Genomic DNA, 22,471 nt, shown 5'->3' with positions numbered 1-22,471 from the left:
CAGGAAGTCGCTGGGGGGTCACTGGGGGTGTATGTGGAGGCTGGGGGCTATTGGGGGTCACTGGGGGTACAGTGGGTGGGGGGTGGGCTCACAGGAAGTCGCTGGGGGGTCACTGGGGGTGTATGTGGGGGCTGGGGGCTATTGGGGGTCACTGGGGGTACAGTGGGTGGGGGGTGGGCTCACAGGAAGTCGCTGGGGGGTCACTGGGGGTGTATGTGGGGGCTGGGGGCTATTGGGGGTCACTGGGGGTACAGTGGGTGGGGGGTGGGCTCACAGGAAGTCGCTGGGGTCACTGGGGGGTCGCGGGGGGGTAACTGGGGTGCGGGGTCACTGGGGTCTCTGCCCTTTGGGGCCGCCGCAGCCGGTCGCCGGCCGGGCCCCGCGGGCTCCTGTTTCGCCCCCCGCCCCCGGCCGAGCCCGGCCCGTACCTGCAGCCCGGGCCCGGCCCAGGCCCCGCAGCTCCCGGCGCCGGCAGCGCGTCCCCGCTGCCATGGAGACCGGGGGGCGGTGCCGGGAGGCCGCCGCCGGGGCCGCCCCGCCCCCGAGCCCTCGCCGGCTCCCCCCGCCCGGGCTGAGAGCCGGGCGCGACCTCCCCCTGGCGGTGCTGAGCGGGAGCGCAGGGCAGGGCCCCCAGCTCTGGCGGGCGGGATCCCTTGGGGGCCAGGGTCCTGGGGTGGGCAAGGTTTCCTAGGCGAGAGGATGGAGGGCAGGGGGGATCCAGGTTCCCCCGAAGGAGAGGCTGGGGGGACTGAGTACCGGGGGGCCACTGCTCTGGGCACCTGCCGCAGCCCCGCTGGGGTGGTTATCTGGGGAGGATACAGGTGGTGGTGCTGGGGTATCAGGGTGACGGGTGCCAAAATGATAGTAGATAGGACAGAAATGTCTCATCCCAAATGGCAAGGATCCAGCAACAACACAACTTCCAGCTTAGCTATAAAAATATTTATTTTCCAATTGTAAAATCAGCAGTCCCTGCTTCTGATACCCAGGAGTCTTGCCAGAGCCAGACAGCAAGGCAGAGGGGGATTGTACAAATTCTTCCTTAGCCATTTCTGACCCAAACTCAGCAATTAATAACATCACACTTAATTCAGACAGATATTGGGCAGAAATTGTCTTGCTGTGCTACAGAGATAGTTCGTTTAATGTGCCTAAAGACAACATTTTAGAAATGTTGTTTTAGTGTTTTAGTAAATCATGTTGTATGTTTATTATATAGACCAGCATTTCTAAATAAGAGTGATTCAGCATACAAACAGATTTCACTGTAAATGAGTATTGGCTTCACATTTTCTGAAAGTAAACAAGAATAATTTTCCTTCACACAGTATTTATTTTTATAACAAAGTGTCAGAAATCTCCTTTTCATAACTGATGGCACTGATGAACCTGTATCTGCCAGGTATGCATGTGAGTAGCTTTATATATGTGTCGTGCATAAGTACAGGAACGAGGCGCATATCACCATAATGACCATTTAAAAAGTGCAATTTCATTAGTTAAAAGTACAATTAAGCCTCAAACATTAAAGGAACATTTGATTTCACACTCATTTAACTCAAACTGAACAAGCCCAGAAAACAGAAGATGTTTGTAAAATCTGTTAACATTCAGTGCAAAAACAAGTTCTTCAGAGAAATCATTTCAAAACGTGTACTTTCACATTTTATCTATTCGAGGCCTGTTAAACAGGCAAAATTACTGTATTATTTCTGTTTCTATGCAGCGCATTTGATTATCTCTAAAATACACTGTACCTCTAGAAACAACATGGAGTACCAGCTAAGCATGAAAGCTAGAATTCCCCAGGAAATCTGAGATAAAATACCAGTCCAAGCGTTGAAGAGCTCATTAAAAGACAGTGGTAACAGCAACAGACACTAATAGAGAATACAAAAGAGCCAGAGGTTCAATTAATCCACAGATCAATAGAATCAACTGACATGACCAGAAAACAAGTTCCTTAGGGCCAGACTCTGTTCTTATTTACACCAACTACAATCTGGACCAACTCTATTGACTTGTGGATTTCCCCCAGTGTAACTGAAACCAGAATCTGGCCCTTATTATTTGTCCTATGCTCTATTTGTGAGGTTCGGTTTCCCATTCCCAGCTCTGCATTCCAGGGAAGAGAACTTCAGATCAGAAACAGATTCTTTGCACCACATTTCACGGCAGCTGGTTGCTTCACTCAGAACTAGAGCATAATTTGTTCTCAAATGAGCCCCATTAATTTTTGGCTGGAGATGCAGGTACATGCCCAGTTTCACCACTAAATGACAAACCATCCAGCTGCCAGCATTCTGCATGTCTATCCACCAGCTTTAGGTGGACTTAGCACCAAGGGTGCATGGTGTCAAAAGAGACCACCCATTTCTGCCATTAGCAGACGGGCAGATGGGCAGTGCCCTGTGCCTTGTGTTACTCTACCAAGGAGGTTATGGCTGTAAAGGAAGGCTCCCCAGTAAGTGATAATCTATATTTAATAAGGTTTATATAAAACCTATATAATAAACTTATTTCATCCTGCACTGGCTGAGGGGGGTTGGATTAGATAATGGTGAACTATTGGCTTTTTCTAGTTCTAATATTGGTGATTCTATGAAAAGCTGCCGTTGCTTGCTACTCCCACAGTCTAGCATGCACAAGATCTGGGGTTCAGACCCCAGTTCTACCCTTGAATACTGGGCCAGCAGGGGCAAAGCACTCAGCCACTCCCTTGTAATGAGGGAGTGCCCAGTGCCACACAGTCACGCTGTCCAAAGCCCATCCATTCCTCCTTGGTCAGAAGGATGGGTTATCATGCAGGGCCTGGAGAGTGGGGGGATCTGGGGGAGAAAAGGGAGAATCCTTGGAGCTTTAGGAGGGACTCAGAAGAACTAGCCCTCACAGTAATATAGGGCTTTCTCCTGCAAACCTGACTATAGCAATAGCACCCCCACTGAAGTCAGTGGGACTTCATAGGTGAGCAAAAGCCATTTTGGCGAAAAGATTGCAAGACTGGTCCCAAAAATATCTCCATGGTAACACACAGATATTAGTACCTCTTTTCTTTGTTGAGTGAACAGTAACTCATACTGATCACACTCAGGTCTTTAGTTAATAAAGACAAGTTGTTGTCGGCAAAATGCAATTTGATTATAAAATTTATGAAACTCCCCATTTTCAAACACTGGTATTTGACCAGCATGTCCCAAATCCTGCATTGAGCCACTCAGATGAGCACGTAGGTGCCCAAAGTTTCATTTAACAGTGTAAAGTGCTGGTTTAAGTTTGGAAACCCAGTTTAGGTGACAATGTTGGAAATTCAGCCCATAGTTTAACCCCTGCCATGGAGGGATACAGGAACCCACTGGATTGTTGCTAAACCACATTATTAATAATCAATATTATTAATCTATAAACAAAATCTCAAATGTGTATTGGTGAGGGGGTGTATAGCGTGAGCCCTGTACTACGGGAGATTATGACGCCGTGTGCTACCATGACACAGGAAGGAAGAAGAAGAAAGGGTCCTAAACCCTATCTGAGGTTGGCTATGATTCATCCCCAATCCCATTACATGCAAACTGCCAGCATGTCTGAGGACTTGGTGACCTGCCCTTAAGTGTTAGCAGAGGATTTTAAATTATTGTTCAAAAGTTAATTTGTAAATTTTAGTTGCTTTCATTTCAGATCATGGCTAAGAGCTTCTCATTCTCTTTCAAGGATCCACATCTATAACTGTCCTACTGCTGAAAGGGCCGCTTTATAGCCATGTCTAGACCCTGCATTCTGGCTTTTAGCATTGCAGAGCACTGTGCATGGTGGGAACAAACTGCTTCATTGGGGAAATGGTACGGGGTTAGTGTCTGAAGCATGCCAAGTGTAAGGGCTAGTGTTTGAGGCATGCATAGAGTGACATGGTCCAGGCAATTTCCTCACAGTATCACCCACCTGTCATTTTCTGTAACAGCTGCAGGGTTTTCTTAATGTTGAAACAAAATCCAGTGGCAAACATTTCACTTGTTCTAACTTATCTAATCCTTTGTTCTGAGTTTCCAGATCTGCCTCTATAATGGTGCTGGGCTAATCCTCCTTCCATGATATGAACCACCTCCCCATGGCACTGGGCTACGGTTTCATTAGACAGGGAGCAGCTTTACCATCTAGGAGACATTCTGCCATCCTCAGAAACATCCCTGATGTTTCTAAAGGGGTAAATTGGATTTTCTCAGCAAAACCCAGTGAAAAGTTTTATTCAGTTACGACAAATATTAGAGTCCTTCAAAACCAAATGCAACTGGAGGATCCAGCTTCTCTGCACATTCTCAGGTAGAGACCCATATGTCCATGGTACAGGCTTGAATCTACAGCATCTCGGTCTGTGAAACACTTTTGCTGGAGGACGCTGCTGCACCTCTTACACCAGGGTTCCATTCCTGCTGTCATATTTCAGTCTGGGATGGGGGAAGTTAAGGGTGGCATACTCTGTCGCATTCTGAATTTGCAGGTTCTTCACCTCTTCGGCTGAGCGCTCCCGGGCCCTGGTGAACACCTGGATATCTGCATAGTGCACGCTGTCATCACGCTTCACATTCCTGGGCTTGTTCACAGTAGCATAGACTGGAAACTCCACAACTTCATCGTACATGTGAGCGGCCTCCAGGTCCTTCTGGAAAAAGATTACTAGAGAATCAGCTCCCCATTCTTTCCCCCCAACCCACACTATGGGCTCACAGGAAGGCTGGACACCACTGCCTTATTGCACCTAGAAGAAAAGGAGTACTTGTGGCACCTTAGAGACTAACCAATTTATTTGAGCATAAGCTTTCGTGAGTTACAGCTCACTTCATCGGATGCATCATCCGATGAATGCTTCATGCATCCGATGAAGTGAGCTGTAGCTCACGAAAGCTTATGCTCAAATAAATTGGTTAGTCTCTAAGGTGCCACAAGTACTCCTTTTCTTTTTGCGAATACAGACTAACACGGCTGTTACTCTGAAACTTATCGCACCTCGCGTCAGCCAAAAGGCGATGCCAGCTCCCCATAGACCGGAACATGCTGTCTCCAAACTATTCTCAGTCCCTGCCAGCCTGGCCATGAGCACTACCCTAGGGGTTGAGCATGCTGCTCCCAAAGCTCTCCCAGCCCCACTAGCCCAGGAAGTAAGGGTGTGTCTAGACAGCAATCAGGAAGCACAACTGCAGCATGTGCAGGCAGACCCATGCTGACTTCGATTGAACTAGCTTGTTAAAAAGAAGTGCAGACGCCCAAGTACAGTCTTTCCCGGGATCCTAGGTATGTATTTGAGCGGCTAGCTTGTGCCATTGACGCTACGTGGCTATTGTTATTAAACTAGCTCAATCAAAACTAGCTTGTGTGAGTCTACGCTTGCTGTCCCAGTTCCAATGCAGATGTACCCTAAGAGGCTGAATACTGTATTTTCAACTTGTCTGTTCAGGAAAATGTCTTTAGGGGCCATTTACCTTCCTGTCATCCTGGTGCTGTTGGCTCATCTGTTTTGCTCTAGTGCCTGCAAAAGAAACACCGGAAAATCAGGGTGATTTCACTGCTGGATCTTGCTCCCTCTTATGCATATCATAGCAATGGTGTCAGCACACAGGCTCTCCCCACTGGGCCTTTTCAAATTTCCAGCCCCGTTGAAGTCCCCACTGAATCATGTCTTTGGAGCATGCCTCACACAAGAAAGCCCAGGTCTGTTCTTTTTGGAAAATGAGCTTTCCAGAGAGGACAACATGCTGTGGACCACGCAGGACCTAGTAGGAGGTACATACCACAGACAGCGTCAGGCCCTCTGAGCATCTCAGATCCACTGTTTGTCTGTACCCATTTTGTCCTTTGCTGTTCGGCAAACGTGTTTTGCAGGGGTTGGTTCTAGGTCTGTTGGTTTGTTTATTTCTCTGTGCTCCTAGCTGATGTTCGCAGCTCTAGACGAGTGCTAAGCTGCAGGTGCCTGCACAGCCAGCTGAGGGCGCTCACACACCCTTTAGTTTGCAGCAAGACAGCCATTTAAGTCCTTTTTGCATGAGATTTAGCCATTGAAAACATATTTAGAATTTTCAGAAGCTCCCTCACAAAATTCTATAACATTCCTAAGGCACTTCAGACGAAAGACTAGGAGGAAGACACAAATCCTTTATGACCAGCTTCGCACAGCCCTAACACTGTGCTGTCATGGTCCAGTTGGAATTGTTTCGTGGGTAATTTAGCACAAATGTGGCTATTTACCAAAAGGCACAATAACAAATTCCCAAACCCAAAAGCTGTGTCTCTCTTTGAATCATATTTATAACACACACACCCCTTTGGTATGGTATCTACACTAGCATGGACACACCCCCTCCCTTGAGAACTTTGTTCAGGCGTGCATCCTGCTAGAAAGTACATTAACTCTGTCTATGAGAAACAGTGATAATAAGGAATAACAGTGCATTGGGGACTGAATTCTGCACCCATTGAAGTCAATGGTAAAGCTCCCATTGATGTCAATGGGGCAGGATCATGCCCTGCCTGGCTTTCAAAGGCTTCTTAGCTGCACTGGGCATTATGTTTTATTCTTGGTGTTTGTCAGACTTTCCTTGTGTTTGCCATGTTGCCAGTTTAGGCACCACAACAGGTCGCAACTCCAAAGGCCCGCTGAAGTAAAAAAAAAAACAGGAGAAAATGTATCTTTCAGGGGCTATGGGAACTGTGCTGCCCCAAGGCCAGAGTTTGGCACTTCTGTCTGTCCCCTGGTCATTCTCCTTCCTCATATGCTCATTCCCCCCATGTGCCAACCCCATAGCACATACACTTCCCTGCTTTAGGAGGGTGCATCAGGCAAGGAAATTTCCTCTCTGTTTTGGCAACAAATTCTATTCAACTTGTGTTCCACTGATCAGGTGGTTCCTGCAGGTCTCAGTGTTGGCTTGTGTCCAGTCTCAGCACAGCTTCATAGGGAGGGAAACTTGGCATACAGACCATTGGAAGGGATGGGGCCTCTGGAGTTTGGATGAGAATCCAGATTTGTAGCTGTTCTGAGTGGAAGCCACAAACCTGTGGGACTCTGTCACTGTTCTCCACAGATGTTTCACAAACCCTTACCTTGCTTTTCTTTTTTTCTTTTAAAAGGTGAAGGACATCTCCTGAAATCAGAAAGAGAGGCATGTTAACACTGCAAGGCCTGAGTCTCTCCTATTGTCATTGCATGCACATGTACAAACACACACGTCGCCCAGACACTGCGTTTGGGAACAACGTGAAAGAAACTTGAAAGCTCCCTGGAAGTAAGTCAATGGGAATTAGGGAACTTTCAGTGCTCAGCAGCAGGGTCCACATGGCCACTTAGCATGCAGCAGGCTACCCCAGCTTGTTGCACACTAACTAGCTGTGTAGACAAGCCCTAAGAGCCATTGAGCCCAAGCAAGACTCTCCCAGTTGCAATTCCCTAGGAGCTGTCCAGTGGAAAGTGTTACTGAATTTACCCACAAGACTGCAGGGTCTGAGACAGCCCTTTCATTATAGGACTCCTGTTCAGAATTGCTCACCTGAGGCAGCCATGGGAGAAGCCCAGACTGGAGTTCTCGAGTTTTAGTCTTGACCCTTACTTCCCTGTACAGAAGAAGTTATGTTTTTTACAGAAACTTAATGGTACTCAGTGGAATTCACCCTGCAAGACAGGAGGATTTCAAAAAGGGCCAAGTCTGTAAAGCTAAATGAATTCTGCTTCCTAGTGTTCCCTTAGGTTGTTTGAGACCCACCAAATTCCTTCTCTATTGTGATCTAATGAGGATATGACCCCAGCTCTCCTGAGAGTGGTTCTGATGAGGCATCTCTGCCAGTTCTCCTGACTCAGGGAATTATACTTTGGATATCCTGCGATGCCTGCAGTGGTCAATGTGAACACAATGGTCCCTTGGATTCTGTGCACACATCTCCCACTAACTGATGGGCTTGAGGTTCTCCAGGAGGTGCAGGAACTCAATGGGTTGTGCCCCACCATAAAACCTTGGAGAAGCACCTTTCCCTGGATGGGAAATGCCTGCATGAAGTGATGACACAGACTCCCACTGTCCCTATGTCCTGGGTAAAGAGGGGCTCCTCCAGGGGACGCCAGATGTAGATCTGAGATTTTTGGGTGCACGTGTCAAGGGTAAGTGCTGGTCACTCTTGTGTATCGTCCCTCTGCCACCTGACTCTCTGTCCCCGCACAGAACAGGGAGGCAAGTTTTGAGCCTCACAACTGTCTAATCCACACAGATCCACGGAACTGAACTAAAGCACTGACGGTGACTAACACGTCAAGCCAAACACCTAGCTCCATAGTTTGCCTGTGTGACCAGCCATCTCTGCCTTTGCTGCACTCTCTCCCCATTTCCAAGGGCCAGGAATTGTCTCTTGTTAGGATAGGTATAACACAAACAGATCTATGGGACTATCACCCCTAACGTGCAAAGACGTGCCATCTGTGGGTGGCCCAAATGGAATGGCAGACGAAGTCTCATTTGCAATGACAGCCACTCAGAAAGGAGCTTCTGCAGAGAACTCACTGGGCTGTGCCCCCTTCCTGACCTCCTGAGGTCCCTTCCAACCCTGATATTCTGTGATTCTATGAGATCATAACATCTCTACTTGTGTGGAGAAGCTGGTTCCTGACTGGCCGGAGGAGCAGGAGACCCTGATTAGGTTCTGCTATTTAAAAAATACAACTACATGCTACAGAAAAGAGCCCAAACTCTTAAGTAACACCTTAGTGACACCACAACGGCACAGCAAGACTGCAGCAACACAGCCCAGAGATGGGGTGACACTGGGGCAACACAGCCCAAAGCCATGATGACACCATAGCAACACAGCCCAGAGCTTAGGAGACATCACAATGATATGGCCCTGATGCCACGGCAACACGGCCCAGAGACGGGGCAATACTGTGGGGATGCCACTGTGAGTTGGAGCGACACTGTGCTGTGGTAATACCTTTATGAGCTGTAATGGTACCATGGTAACACTGTTGAGAGCTGCAGCAAGAGAAACAGAGAGAGGAGAATGACAAGGAGTCCCAGTTGCTAAGATACCTGAGTCTAACAACTCCATTTTTGTGGAAGGGTTAGAAATGCCAGGGCCTGCTGGGCACCCTTCCAGACTTAGCAGCTCCGCGACCTGCTGTGCGTACACCCTGCTTTCCACAGGAAGCCCTAGCAGCTGGGGAGAGACACAGCAGTCACACCGAGAGAAGCAGGGTCTAGCCAAGGGCCTTGTTCACTGCCCCACAGCAGGACTTCAGAGTACAGACACAGTGGGCCCGATTGGCCCCAGGGGGAAATTTGTGCGCCTCAAACCTGCGTTCTGCCTTTGTGGGGGGAGAGATCTTTGGTGGAGCCTGGTGCCACATCATCTGTACCCTACAGATATCCTCAAACACGTACCCACCTCCCACTGCTACTTGGACAGTCCAGTATACCCCCAAGAACGAGCGAGAACCGTTTTGATTGAACTGCTATGAGATCAAAGGCTGAGTGCTGAGGATACTCTAGGATTATCACAAAACCTTTTCTCCTGGGGCCAGGGGCTAGTTTGCTGCCCTGACGGCTCCAAACCCTGCAGCTCCTCCCTGATTCAAGAAACAGGCGCCTATGGAACATACGCTTCTGAAGGATCCCAGGTAATTTCCCCCTTTCTGCAAGTCTTTGGACTAAACAGAACCAAAGCAAACAAAGCTGTGCGCTCCACAGACGCTGAGACAAATCCTGCCCTCACTCCCCCATACCAGAGAGAAAGACATCCCAGTAGTGCAATGAACAAGGGCCAAATTCATCCCTAGTGGAACATGACTGACTTTAGCAGAGTTTCACTGGGTCTGAATATGGCCCCAGGAGCACACTCTGTCTCTCTGTGCAGATATGTGTCACAGTCTGAGCCAGATGCATGAAGCAAATGTTATCATTCCATAAAGCTAGAAAGACCAGAGGAAAGCAGGTGCCAATCCTTATATGGCTAGTAACATGCTAGCACGTACATCCAGCCCTGGACTATGTCCAGCGCGCTAGACCTTGGAGGCTCCCAGAGCTGGGCTGTGTCTCTGCTGCAACACAGGGGCTGGGGCTGGAAACATGGAGCTAGCACTTTTAAGGGAAAGGGAGAGAATCAGTGGAGAGTATCCAAGGAGCATATGGCTTTGTGTGCCCCACAGTGTTTGCATTACCCACTGCAGCCATGCCCAGGGGCAGTGCAGTACCTGAAGGAGCTCTGTGCTTTCCAGCTTTAAAGATCCAGGGATGGAAGGACATTAATGGCCTTTGGTTCTGTAACAACCATATGAAGGAAGGAAGGGGGTTACGCACTAAGAGGTTTTAATAATGGGCAGTAGTGATTAACCATCTTTCTGCTGGGGCACAGGGAGGCAAAATCAGTGAAGGCAGACGAAAGGCAGTTCCCACTGAAATCAGTGGGGTTGCACTCAGTGACACTGGGGCTGAGTTTGACCCATCGTCTGCAAACAGCTCAGGCGCCCTGTGGGCTGAAAGGCACTATGGAAACAAGATGGGTTATTATTATTAATACCTAGCCCTGCTGCTGTCACTGTTGCACTCCAGTTCATCCCCCTCCTCCGGCCAGGCCCCGGGTATGTGACCAGCACAGCAGTGGCTGAACCTTGTGGCAAGAGCTGTGCTGAGCTCACTGAAGATGCTGTTAGCACAAACAAGAAGATGCCGAGCTCCCTCCAAGACAAGGCTGGAGTTTAACCTGTGGAAAAGGGCTGCTGCTCTGAGCAACACTGTTGGGTTTTGAAATGTTTCCTTCACCGCCCTGTCAGCTCCCCATGCCCTCCCAAAAGGGGAGCAGCTCCAGTTCACTGACTCTTATGAGGTGCCCTGCCCAGCTCCTGGGCTCTGGAGTCGGTTGATCCTTTGCAGCGTACAGGAAGGTCATGCAGTGGAATTAAAATAGCTCAACTTTAAATATAATCAGCAGAGTCCCTGGCCAGTTCCCTGAGATGCAGGGCTCAGGATCAACTTTCCAAGCTGCTTTCACCTGTTCTGCTCGCCTTCCTTTGTGGATGGAGTTTACCAGCCAGTCTGCAGCCTGGTGTTATTCTGAGGATGTCTGCAGGCTAATCCCAGGGACACCATCTCCCCACCTCAGATCTGCTGTAATTAGAATGGACAAGGCAAGGGAGGCAAGAACAGGGCACAGCTCTCCACATCTCTATTCAAAATGAGACCATAAATGTTCAGCCCAAATCATACTCCATCACATGCCCATCTGGGCCTGCACCCCCTGCATGCACACACACCTACATCCCCCACCCCAAGGATACACACCTGCTCCTACACCCCACCCCTTCAACAACCAGGATCCTACACCCCATCACACAGGCACAGACCTGCTTCAGTACCTCACACAGACTTCTGCGCTGTACCCCGTCTCACTCACACACAAATCTGCTTCTACAGCCCCCCATCCTAAAACCCATCACACATCTCCACCTACTGCCCATCACACACCCCACTGATCAACTCTCTCTCTGTTGTGTGATGCCCCCACTGCCCCATCACAGGCTCAAACACCTTATGACTCCAATATTCCCTTTTTCCCTATTCATTGCATTTAACAGATCTTGAGAAAATACCAACGTTCAAGAGGATCTGCACATCCTTGTTTGCAGAGAATAATATGATGCTGAATGTTTCCTTCCTTCAATGAGAAATTAAGGAGTATGTGGCCTAGGGCAGTGCTTCAACCAGGGGTACATGTACCCCGTGGGGTACGCAGAGTTCTTCCAGGGGGTATATCAACTCCTCTAGATAATTGCCTATTTGACAACAGGCTACAGAAAAAGCACTGGCGAAGTCAGTACGAACTAAAATTCCATACAGACAATGACTTGTTTATTCTACTTTATATATGATACACTGAAATGTAAGTATAATATTTATATTCTAATTGATTTATTTTATAATAATATGGTAAAAAGAAAGTCAGCAATTTGTCAGTAATAGTGTGCTGTGACACTTTTGTTTTTTTATGTCTGATTTTGTAAGCAAGTTAGTTTTTAAGTGAAACATGGGGATATGCAAGACAAATCAAACTCCTGAAATGGGTATAGCAGACTGAAAAGATTGAGAGTCACTGGCCTAGGCGGGGACACAGTCCCAGTGGAAACACTCCCCAGATGTGTCCAGATGTTAGGTAAAACTTTTTTTTTCAATTAATATTTTTGCCCTAATGGTTCTTTTTAAAAATGATTTCTTAGACTCCAGAAACCATTTGAATTTCTTGCCACCTATTCTCCATTCCCAAGGTTGTCTGTGTTAATAATAACGATTTAGGATAGGATTTTCAAATGCGTTGGGTGCCTAACTCCCTTAGGTCCCTTTGAAAACCTCAGCCTTTATTTAAAAAGCCCTGCTCTCTGCTGAGGCACCTAGGGTGCTGCCCAGGCACATAATATATAGGAATAACAGCAATTTACACACTCTGAAATAGCAAAACTAAAATAAGATACTTAAATGTCAAAGAAAGTGATACTGATGGTTAGCAGGGCAAAAACGGTGTGTGGAGGCTTTTTTACAGCCAGATAACTTGCAATAAAAACACACTTCTTCTTGGATGACAGGCAGGATTGTCCACAATAATTAGAGCACTAACCTAGGCCTTGGGAGAGCCTGTGTTCAATTCCCTGCTCTGCTACAGACTTCCTGGGTGAGCCTTGCCAAAGTCACTTTTCCTATCTATAAAAATGAAGACAAGTACAATAATATTTCCCTGCTTCCAGCAGTGCAGTGAGGATAACTACATTAAAGATTGTGCAGGGCTTTGAGAGCCACTGATGAAAAGTGCTATAGAAAAGCTAGGTAATATTATTTGGCAGTTAAGTCAAAGCCACATCTGACCCACTGCTGCAGAGATTATATGGAGCCCATTCTTTTCCTGCTCTCTTTCCTCTGCAGACCCGCGAGTCAAGCCCCTGTTACCTAGCTTACCACTGCAGTTAGCAGCCACTTCAAACCAGCCATGCAGGGTGTGACCGGTCGGAATGGAGGTCTCCCCTTTGCTGTGTCTTTCCCCCCATTCTTTGTAAAAAGAAAAGGAGTACTTGTGGCACCTTAGAGACTAACCAATTTATTTGAGCATAAGCTTTCGTAGCTCACGAAAGCTTATGCTCAAATAAATTGGTTAGTCTCTAAGGTGCCACAAGTACTCCTTTTCTTTTTGCGAATACAGACTAACACGGCTGTTACTCTGAAACCCATTCTTTGTAGACTCTCAGGAGGAAAGCACTTCTCTACTTCTTTCTCCCTGATGCAGCCTTTAAGGTAGATGTTTGCTCTTAATTCACAGGTCACGCACGCATGGTAGCAGAGGGCAAAAGACAGATCACGGCTTCCAGGAGTCTTTAAGCCAGAGCACTCTCCACCACACAAGGACCTTACCAATGAGAGGGTGGCATCAGCTTAGGACACACCAAAAGGCACCAACATAAAACTGAAGCAGGAAGGAAACTTGGGACCCTTTGTTCCCTGGATCATTCCTAGCTTGCTGTCATTCTCAGGAAACTTAAATGACTTTTCACAAAGCTCTGGCTAGTGATCTCTCACCACTTGTGTACCATGCTTATGACAATGGAGCCTTGATCTCAGGTGGCAGCTCTAGGTGCTACCTCCTCAGGCCCTACGCTACCAGCACTCCCAGCTATCTTCGAGACACCACTGACTTCCTGAGGAAACTACAATCCATCGGTGATCTTCCTGAAAACACCACCCTGGCCACTGTGGATGTAGAAGCCCTCTACACCAACATTCCACACAAAGATGGACTACAAGCCGTCAGGAACAGTATCCCCAATAATATCACGGCAAACCTGGTGGCTGAACTTTGTGACTTTGTCCTTACCCATAACTATTTCACATTTGGGGACAATGTATACCTTCAAATCGGCGACACTGCTATGGGTACCCGCATGGCCCCACAGTATGCCAACATTTTTATGGCTGACTTAGAACAACGCTTCCTCAGCTCTCGTCCCCTAATGCCCCTACTCTACTTGCGCTCTATTGATGACATCTTCATCATCTGGACCCATGGCAAAGAAGCTCTTGAGGAATTCCACCATGATTTCAACAATTTCCATCCCACCATCAACCTCAGCCTGGACCAGTCCACACAAGAGATCCACTTCCTGGACACTACAGTGCTAATAAGCGATGGTCACATAAACACCACCTTATACCGGAAACCTACTGACCACTATTCCTACCTACATGCCTCCAGCTTTCACCCAGACCACACCACACAATCCATTGTCTACAGCCAAGCTCTACGATACAACCGCATTTGCTCCAACCCCTCAGACAGAGACAAACACCTACAAGATCTCTATCAAGCATTCTTACAACTACGATACCCACCTGCTGAAGTGAAGAAACAGATTGACAGAGCCAGAAGAGTACCCAGAAGTCACCTACTACAGGACAGGCCCAACAAAGAAAATAACAGAGTGCCACTAGCCATCACCTTCAGCCCCCAACTAAAATCTCTCCAACGCATTATCAAGGATCTACAACCTATCCTGAAGGATGACCCATCACTCTCACATATCTTGGGAGACGGGCCAGTCCTTGCCTACAGACAGCCCCCCAACCTGAAGCAAATACTCACCAGCAACCACACACCACACAACAGAACCACTAACCCAGGAACCTATCCTTGCAACAAAGCCCGTTGCCAACTGTGCCCACATATCTATTCAGGGGACACCATCATAGGGCCTAATCACATCAGCCACACTATCAGAGGCTTGTTCACCTGCACATCTACCAATGTGATATATGCCATCATGTGCCAGCAATGCCCCTCTGCCATGTACATTGGTCAAACTGGACAGTCTCTACGTAAAAGAATAAATGGACACAAATCAGATGTCAAGAATTATAACATTCATAAACCAGCTGGAAAACACTTCAGTCTCTCTGGTCACTCGATTTCTGATCTAAAAGTGATTATCCTTCAACAAAAAAACTTCGAAAACAGACTCCAAGGAGAGACTGCTGAATTGGAATTAATTTGCAAATTGGATACAATTAACTTAGGCTTGAATAAAGACTGGGAGTGGTTGAGTCATTATACTAAGTAAAACTATTTCCCCTTGTTTATTCCCCCCCCCCCCCCCCACTGTTCCTCAGACATTCTTGTTAACTCCTGGAAATGTGCTGGAAATGGCCCACCTTGATTATCACCTTGATTATCACTTCAAAAGGTTTTCTCTCCCCCCACCCCACTCTCCCGGTGGTAATAGCTCATCTTAAGTGATCACTCTCCTTACAATGTGTATTTTTTCATGGTCTGTGTGTATATAAATCTCCTCACTGTATTTTCCACTTTATGTATCCGATGAAGTGAGCTGTAGCTCACGAAAGCTTATGCTCAAATAAATTGGTTAGTCTCTAAGGTGCCACAAGTACTCCTTTTCTTTTTACAAATACATACTAATCCTGCAGAGTGCTGAGTCTTTTGGTGCTCAGTACTCTGCAGGATTAGGCCCTAATATCCCTGGCATTTGGAGGATCAGGCTCTTAGTGCTACCCAGCTGGTAGACATATCAGATTGCCCCCTACTTTCCAGGCAGTTTTTGATACAAAGCCAAGGGGGAACTGGCAGCATCTATCCCAGCACAATCACTGCACAGAGGGGCCCTCAGGAGAGAGGCTGCCCCAGGCCCTCCTGCTAAGGGGAAGGCTAGAAAGGTGAGCTCCTAAGTAGCTCAGCCCTGGACAGAGATTCACCCCTTTTTCAGAGGTTCATGGCCTCCAGATACTGGTTTCTGCTTCTCTTTGAGGTCAGAGATTGTGTCTACTTCACTGTTTGTACAGCGACTGGCACAATAGGGCCCTGACCCCCAGCTGGGGTCTGTGATGCTTCCTAACAGAAATTACAATGATAACGATCTTCTTTATCCTCAGGAGTCCCTAGCCTCCCTGCAGACTCCCAGTTCACCTGGGAGGGACTACAGCAGAGCATGACCCTTCATTCTTCAGGCAATTCACCAACGTTAACAGATAGCAAAGGATGGTGGAGAAACCCTCAGGGCAGGAGATGGAGAGATTGTAATGGAGATGCGGGGTTGTAATGAGCCGTTGGCAAGGGGAGAAGCCAACACCCACCGTGGGTACCTGAGCAATGTTAAGTAACAGAGTCACACGCCCTGATTCCTAGCCTACCCCTAGCTCCCACTCCACAGGCAGGTACAGATTCTTGCATTCCATCCTGACTCCCAGTCCCCACCATGCTCTAACCAATAACCTACATGCCATTCCCCAAGCCAGGAAATGAACCCAGGAGTCCTGATTCCCAGTTCCAGTCAATAAGCGATGCTGTGTGTCTTTTAAATATTTCATAGATTCATAGATACTAAGGTCAGAAGGGACCATTATGATCATGTAGTCTGACCTCCTGCACAACGCAGGCCACAGAATTTCACCCACCCACTCCTGCGAAAAACCTCTCACCTATGTCTGAGCTATTGAAGTCCTCAAATCGTGGTTTAAAGACTTCAAGGAGCAGAGAATCCTCCAGCAAGTGACCCGTGCCCCATGCTACAGAGGAAGGTGAAAAACCTCCAGGGCCTCTCCCAATCTGCCCTGGAGGAAAATTCCTTCCCAACCCCAAATATAGCAATCAGCTAAACCCTGAGCATATGGGCAAGATTCACCAGCCACATACTACAGAAAATTCTTTCCTGGGTAACTCAGATCCCACCCCATCTAACATCCCATCACAGGCCATTAGGCCTATTTACCATGAATATTTAATTACCAAAACCATGTTATCCCATCATACCATCTCCTCCATAAACTTATTGAATTTAATCTTAAAGCCAGATAGATCTTTTGCCCCCACTGCTTCCCTTGGAAGGCTATTCCAAAACTTCACTCCTCTGATGGTTAGAAACCTTCGTCTAATTTCAAGTCTAAACTTCCCGGTGGCCAGTTTATATCCATTTGTTCTTGTGTCCACATTGGTACTGACCTTAAATAATTCCTCCCCCTCTCCGGTATTTATCCCTCTGATATATTTATAGAGAGCAATCCTATCTCCCCTCAACCTTCTTTTAGTTAGGCTAAACAAGCCAAGCTCCTTGAGTCTCCTTTCATAGGACAAGTTTTCCATTCCTCGGATCATCCTAGTAGCCCTTCTCTGTACCTGTTCCAGTTTGAATTCATCCTTCTTAAACATGGGAGACCAGAACTGCACACAGTATTCCAGGTGAGGTCTCACCGGTGCCTTGTATAACGGTACTAAAACCTCCTTATCCCTACTGGAAATACCTCTCCTGATGCATCCCAAGACCGCATTAGCTTTTTTCACAGCCATCTCACATTGGCAGCTCATAGTCATCCTATGATCAACCAATACTCCAAGGTCATTCTCCTCCTCCGTTACTTTTCAAATATTTTCACATATGTAATATTACAAAATTAAAACAAAACTATATATTTATATATTATGACACCCCCACCCCCGCACTCCTCCCAGCCAGAGGCTTGGCTTCCCATAATTCCCTTTCACCTTGGCCAGATTTTCCCTGTCATGGACTCACACCCAGGCCAGCAAATATTGCCACTTGGCATCAAACAGCGGTTTATCGTATGCCTTTTCAGTAGGCAGGACGGGGCTGGGCCCCACATGAGCCTGGAGGGATCAAGCAGGAACAACATCTGCAAATGTGCCCAGGGCCACTTTCTGGATTTCCTGACTGGAAATAAAACCCTCGCGGCTTGGAGCTTGGAGACAGAGCGGCAGGCAGCAGATAGGGGTAGGAGATGCAGAAAGCTGGACTCAGAGGAGCTGATCCGCAGTACCTTTATGCCGGCCCCGCCAGAATAAAGGCAACACCAATCTGCCCGGAGCGTCCATCCCGTGCAGAATGGCCCCTGAGTGCAGGGAGGCTTGGGGAGGTGCAGCACTGCAGCAGGGAGTGTGGCCAGAGCCTGCCTACGCCCTATTCCCGGCCGCTGGAATGACCTGTAGGGGTAGTAGCAGCAGCCAGGCATGAGTTAGGCCTGCCCCTGGCCGCTGTAAACTGTGTCTGGAGAGGAATCAACCTCAGCGCAGGAGAGAGGTGACAGTGACCCAAGCACCTCCCGACCCCCAGCTCCCTGTGCCAGATGCAGGGAGCGCGAGTCTCCCCTCCCCTGTGCCAGCTCGAAAGCGCGCCCCTCTGGCCAGCAGAAGTTGGTGCAGTAAACGACATTACCTCGCCCACCTTGCCTCTCTGTTGGCCTCCTGTGGCATTCGCCCCCCTGCCCACTGCTCGCTCTGCAACTGCTCGCACTCTGCCTGTGGCACAGGCCTGCCCCCTGAGCAGGCACGCGGGAGCCCTGGGAACTCAGAGCCGGACAGCACACTCGCTCTTCCACACCGTTGGCAAAGTCAGCCAAACCTTTAGCCCTCAGCCACCCCAGCCTCGCCTCTTTTCCCCTGTGTGATCCCTCCACCGCCTACCAAGCCTGGACTCACCCGCGTCCCGCACAGCTGCAGGAGTTGCCCATGTCGCTCCTGCCTCCATGAAGCAGAAAATGTTCTTCTGAAGTCACAGGGAGAGCAGAGCTTGTATTTCCTGGTTCCCTGTTCAGCCCCTGGCAGCTCCAAGGGAGTGTCTGGCAGTGTCAGGTTTCTCTCCATCAGTGCAGCGAAACTGTGCGTATGCCATCTGCTGGAGGGATTTCCAGAGGCGGCTGCTCCTGCCAGCCCCACGCTCAGCTCTCCCTGGCAAATGGGGAGCTAGAATCAGGTCTCCAGCCTGAACCCTTGGGTGGAAATTCTCCTGTTTGAGCCAACAGGACAAATCTCATCTCTGATATTCTGCACTCCCAGGGTGCGCCGAGCCCCAATGATATCAAGGAATCGGCACATCCCAGAAAAGTCCATGCTGAGCAGTTAGGGGGGTGGTGGACGGGGACAAAAGATCGGAGACAGGGGATTTTAAATCTCCCTGAATGTGATGAGCAATTCCAGGCTAGCTCTTCCCCAAAAGGAAGGGAGCTGCCAGGGCTTTTCATGCTCTGATCGTCCTCATCTCAGACAGAATGTCAAAAAAATGGGTAGCATTAAAACAAAGACTGGTGTTACCAAGGGAGTAAGCTAGAGAGGCTTTGTCCAGGGGGATGCTAAACATTAGGGAAGATTGGTCTTGTGGCTAAGGCAGTGGACTGGGTCTCACGGAACCTGGCTTCAATTTTCTGCCTCTATCACAGGCTCCTTGTGTGACTTTGGACAAGACTTTGGACAGATTTTTGAAGGTATCTAGGTGCCTAAAGATGCAGATAAGTGCCTAGTGGAATCTTCAAAAGCCCCTCCTATAGGAATTAAGCATCTCGGCACTTTAGAATCCTGCTACGCACCTCTTTGCTTCATTAACCTCCTAAATACCTTTAAAAATGGGGCCTTTAGCCTCTCTGGCCCAAATCCACAAAGGTATTTAGGCTCCTAACTCCCACTGATTGCTGTGGAAGTTAGGAGCCTAAATACCTTTACGGATCTGGGCCTCAGTTACCCATCTTTCAAATGCAGATAAAACTACCTCCTTCACCTGTCTTGTCTACTTAGATTATAAAGCTCTTCCGGGCAGGGGCTGTCTCATGCTATGTATGTGACAGCAGCTAGCACAGCAGGGCCCTGCTCACTAGGTTCTTCTGCACTAGAAATGACAACTAATAATGAATGCTCTTATCTTAACATAACCCTGTTGTGGGAATTATCTGCACTCAAAGGCCCAGCCCTGAGTTTGTGGGTTGTAACTGACAATTGAATATGTTTGAATAATAATTGCATTTAACTATTGTAACATATGCAGCCTTTGCGGGTTCACTCCTAAGGCACTACACAAAGGTGCTCAGATACTACAGTATCAGAGGGGTAGCCGTGTTAGTCTGTATCCACAAAAACAATGAAGAGTCCAGTGGCACCTTAAAGACTAACAGATTTATTTGGGCATAAGCTTTCGTGGTAAAAAACCCCACTTCTTCAGATGCATGGAGTGAAAATTACAGATGCAGGTATAAATATACTGATTTACTGATATATTTATTCCTGCATCTGTAATTTTCACTCTATGCATCTGAAGAAGTGGGGTTTTTTACCCACGAAAGCTTATGCCCAAATAAATCTGTTAGTCTTTAAGGTGTCACCAGACTCCTCGTTTTTTTTGTAGATTCTACAGTGATGAGCGTGGTAGAAGAACCTATCCAGAATAGAATTCTCCTCTTTGGTTCAGCCACTGCCCACACCACACGGTTCCTGGGCTTTATCAGGAAATAACTCTGTCCCTCTTCCCAAAGCGTACACTACCATTTACAGGTTTTATTATCTGATGACATGCAGAGGGGTGCTTAATGCCTTACAGCAGAGAGAAGGCCCCTGTCCTGTGGAGCTTGTGTAACGCCCACTACCTCGGCTTACTCCCCAAGAACTGACTAGGGTCCTCCAGAACTCAAAGCAGGAGTCTCCACACATTGAACTAAAGAACCAGCTAGTTACACTTGCAATCTAATCCAATCTGATATCTGACTGGTGAAAGCAGGAAAACCAGACTGAATCCTGAAGCCCAGCATGGCTGTTTTCTGAGGCGACCAATGTCCCAGTGGCTGAGTAGCACTCAGCTGCTTGCTCATCTCTTGTCAGCAGTCACAGACTTTGTGGGTCTCTGAGCACGCCACAGACACTGATCCTTCTGTTTGTTTAGTCAGCGAGTCTGTTTTTATTTCAGAGTTAACTCAGGCTTTGTTGCCTTATGGAAAAACAAAAAAACCTGGTTGAGAATCTGCTTCCATCAGCCCCTCTGGACAAACACTGGGGCTGTTGGTTTGAGTTCCACCAGAGAAACAGAAAGCCATTGAAAACATTGGCAGCTCCGGGAAGCATTTGGCTGCCACTCCGCGTTCCCTTTTTATCCTCTGTCTGCAGGAATAAAAGGGAGCCTGGGTTCCGGCACTCAAGCTTAGCAATGCGATTGTGCTATTTTGTGCTTAGGTAACAAGAGTCCACAGACATGATCAGCTGCCTCACACCAGTCAGTGTCAGCCTTACCTCCCAGCATCAGCGCTCAGGGCAGTTGTTTTAGCACGGTCTGAGACACTTGGAATGGAATCTGGCTTTGTAACCAGGAGCGAAATTGGCATTGGAGAGGGCTGCTGGCACCCAGAAACAGAGAACTAAATCCTGTCCATTAGAGCTAGAAAAGACTAAAAGAGAGAGGGGGAACAGAATTATCCATTATTATTATTGTTGTATTTATTATTTGTACTGCGGTAACACCTTGGTGCCCCAGTCATTCTGCAGACACAGAACAATCTAGCATTGTGTGTACAAAAAATTAGCTTTTTCAGTAACTTCTCCTTTGGAAGGAGAATTGGTTCCACCTCTAGTGAAAATGCAACCCAGCCCCATTAGAGCAAAGCCCCTTTTATCACAGAGCTGCTTCACTCTGTGCAACCTGCACTTTATGCTGCATCAGAGACAATTTGTGGGTTTCATTCTGCTTCCCTGTTAATGGAGGTCACTAGATTCTCAGGTCACTATAGAGGCTTCCCCTGTCATTCCGGTGGGATGGCATTGTGAGGTTTTGTTGCTTACCCGCCTTGCTTACCTCCCCCCCTCCCCCCCCCCAAGATGGGGGAGTTGTGAGGTTTCTTTTTCTAGAGCTGTGGAAACTGAGTTTAAACTAAAATTGCAGAAGATAAAATTATTTTTTTAATGGAGGAGCCATCAAATCTTGGGGGCTAGCCAGAAGTCAGAAAACACCTCAATAATAGGGCTTCATGATATTTCTCTTTTAAACTGACTGGCGTGGAAAGTATACAGTAAATACCCTCTGCACTGATCATGGTTTTTAACAAGCCCTTGTACATCTGGCGACCAGTCTTGGGTTTTATACAATGCTCATCACCATGGTATATGAGCATTTCATTCTGTACTAATGTCTTTATTGTACCTAACCCAATATAGGTCTTTGCCATACCCAAATACCCTGATGTGGGTATCTCCATTAAATGCAGGGGACCTTTACTTTTTGCCATTAGGACTGAAGATGATGGATCTAAGCCAAGGAAAAGCCCCGTTATGGCTGAAGGGCTCAGGTCAGATTCACCAGAGGGCTCCACCATCTCAGCAGAGAAGAAATGAAAGAAAAAGGAATTAGACACAGATTGTCCTGTGTTAATCTGAGTCCCCTGAGATCATCAAACAGCTGTGATCCTGTGAACTGTTCCAGCAGGCTTTCCACCCATGCAGTTTCACCAGAGCATCCTGTCTATGCAAGCACGAATCCTGTTACACACCACTCCCCGGAGAGAAGTGAAAGGCGAGGGATCAAAGTCCTCTATACATAAAGCAGGTACCACCACAAAGGAAGCAGCAGGGTGAGTTTCCCACACACTTCCCTGTCAATGCACATCAAATCTGCCCTGGAGAGAGCACCTGTGAAGGCAAG

General features: G+C 47.8%; 1 protein-coding gene across 2 annotated transcripts; it reads right to left on the bottom strand.

The window, feature by feature from the left end:
• Positions 1-974: 974 nt before the first annotated feature.
• Positions 975-18,572, bottom strand: C22H11orf52 (chromosome 22 C11orf52 homolog). Of its 2 annotated transcripts, none has more exons than XM_077839934.1 (4): positions 18,502-18,572; positions 7,090-7,130; positions 5,472-5,518; positions 975-4,654 (listed from the first exon to the last, which is right to left on the bottom strand). In XM_077839934.1, the coding sequence occupies exons 1-4, from the start codon at positions 18,531-18,533 to the stop codon at positions 4,403-4,405; spliced, it is 372 nt and encodes a 123-aa protein (XP_077696060.1). In that variant the 5' UTR covers positions 18,534-18,572; the 3' UTR covers positions 975-4,402. The 2 variants fall into 2 exon arrangements, with proteins under 2 accessions (XP_077696060.1, XP_077696061.1); XM_077839935.1 differs by having other exon boundaries at positions 975-4,651.
• Positions 18,573-22,471: the final 3,899 nt, after the last annotated feature.

The sequence above is a fragment of the Eretmochelys imbricata genome, chromosome 22 (genome assembly GCF_965152235.1).
Source record: "Eretmochelys imbricata isolate rEreImb1 chromosome 22, rEreImb1.hap1, whole genome shotgun sequence".
Classification (NCBI taxonomy): domain Eukaryota; kingdom Metazoa; phylum Chordata; order Testudines; family Cheloniidae; genus Eretmochelys; species Eretmochelys imbricata.
The sequence above is the reverse complement of the archived record's forward strand: the minus strand, read 5'-3'. Positions and strand labels throughout refer to the sequence as shown.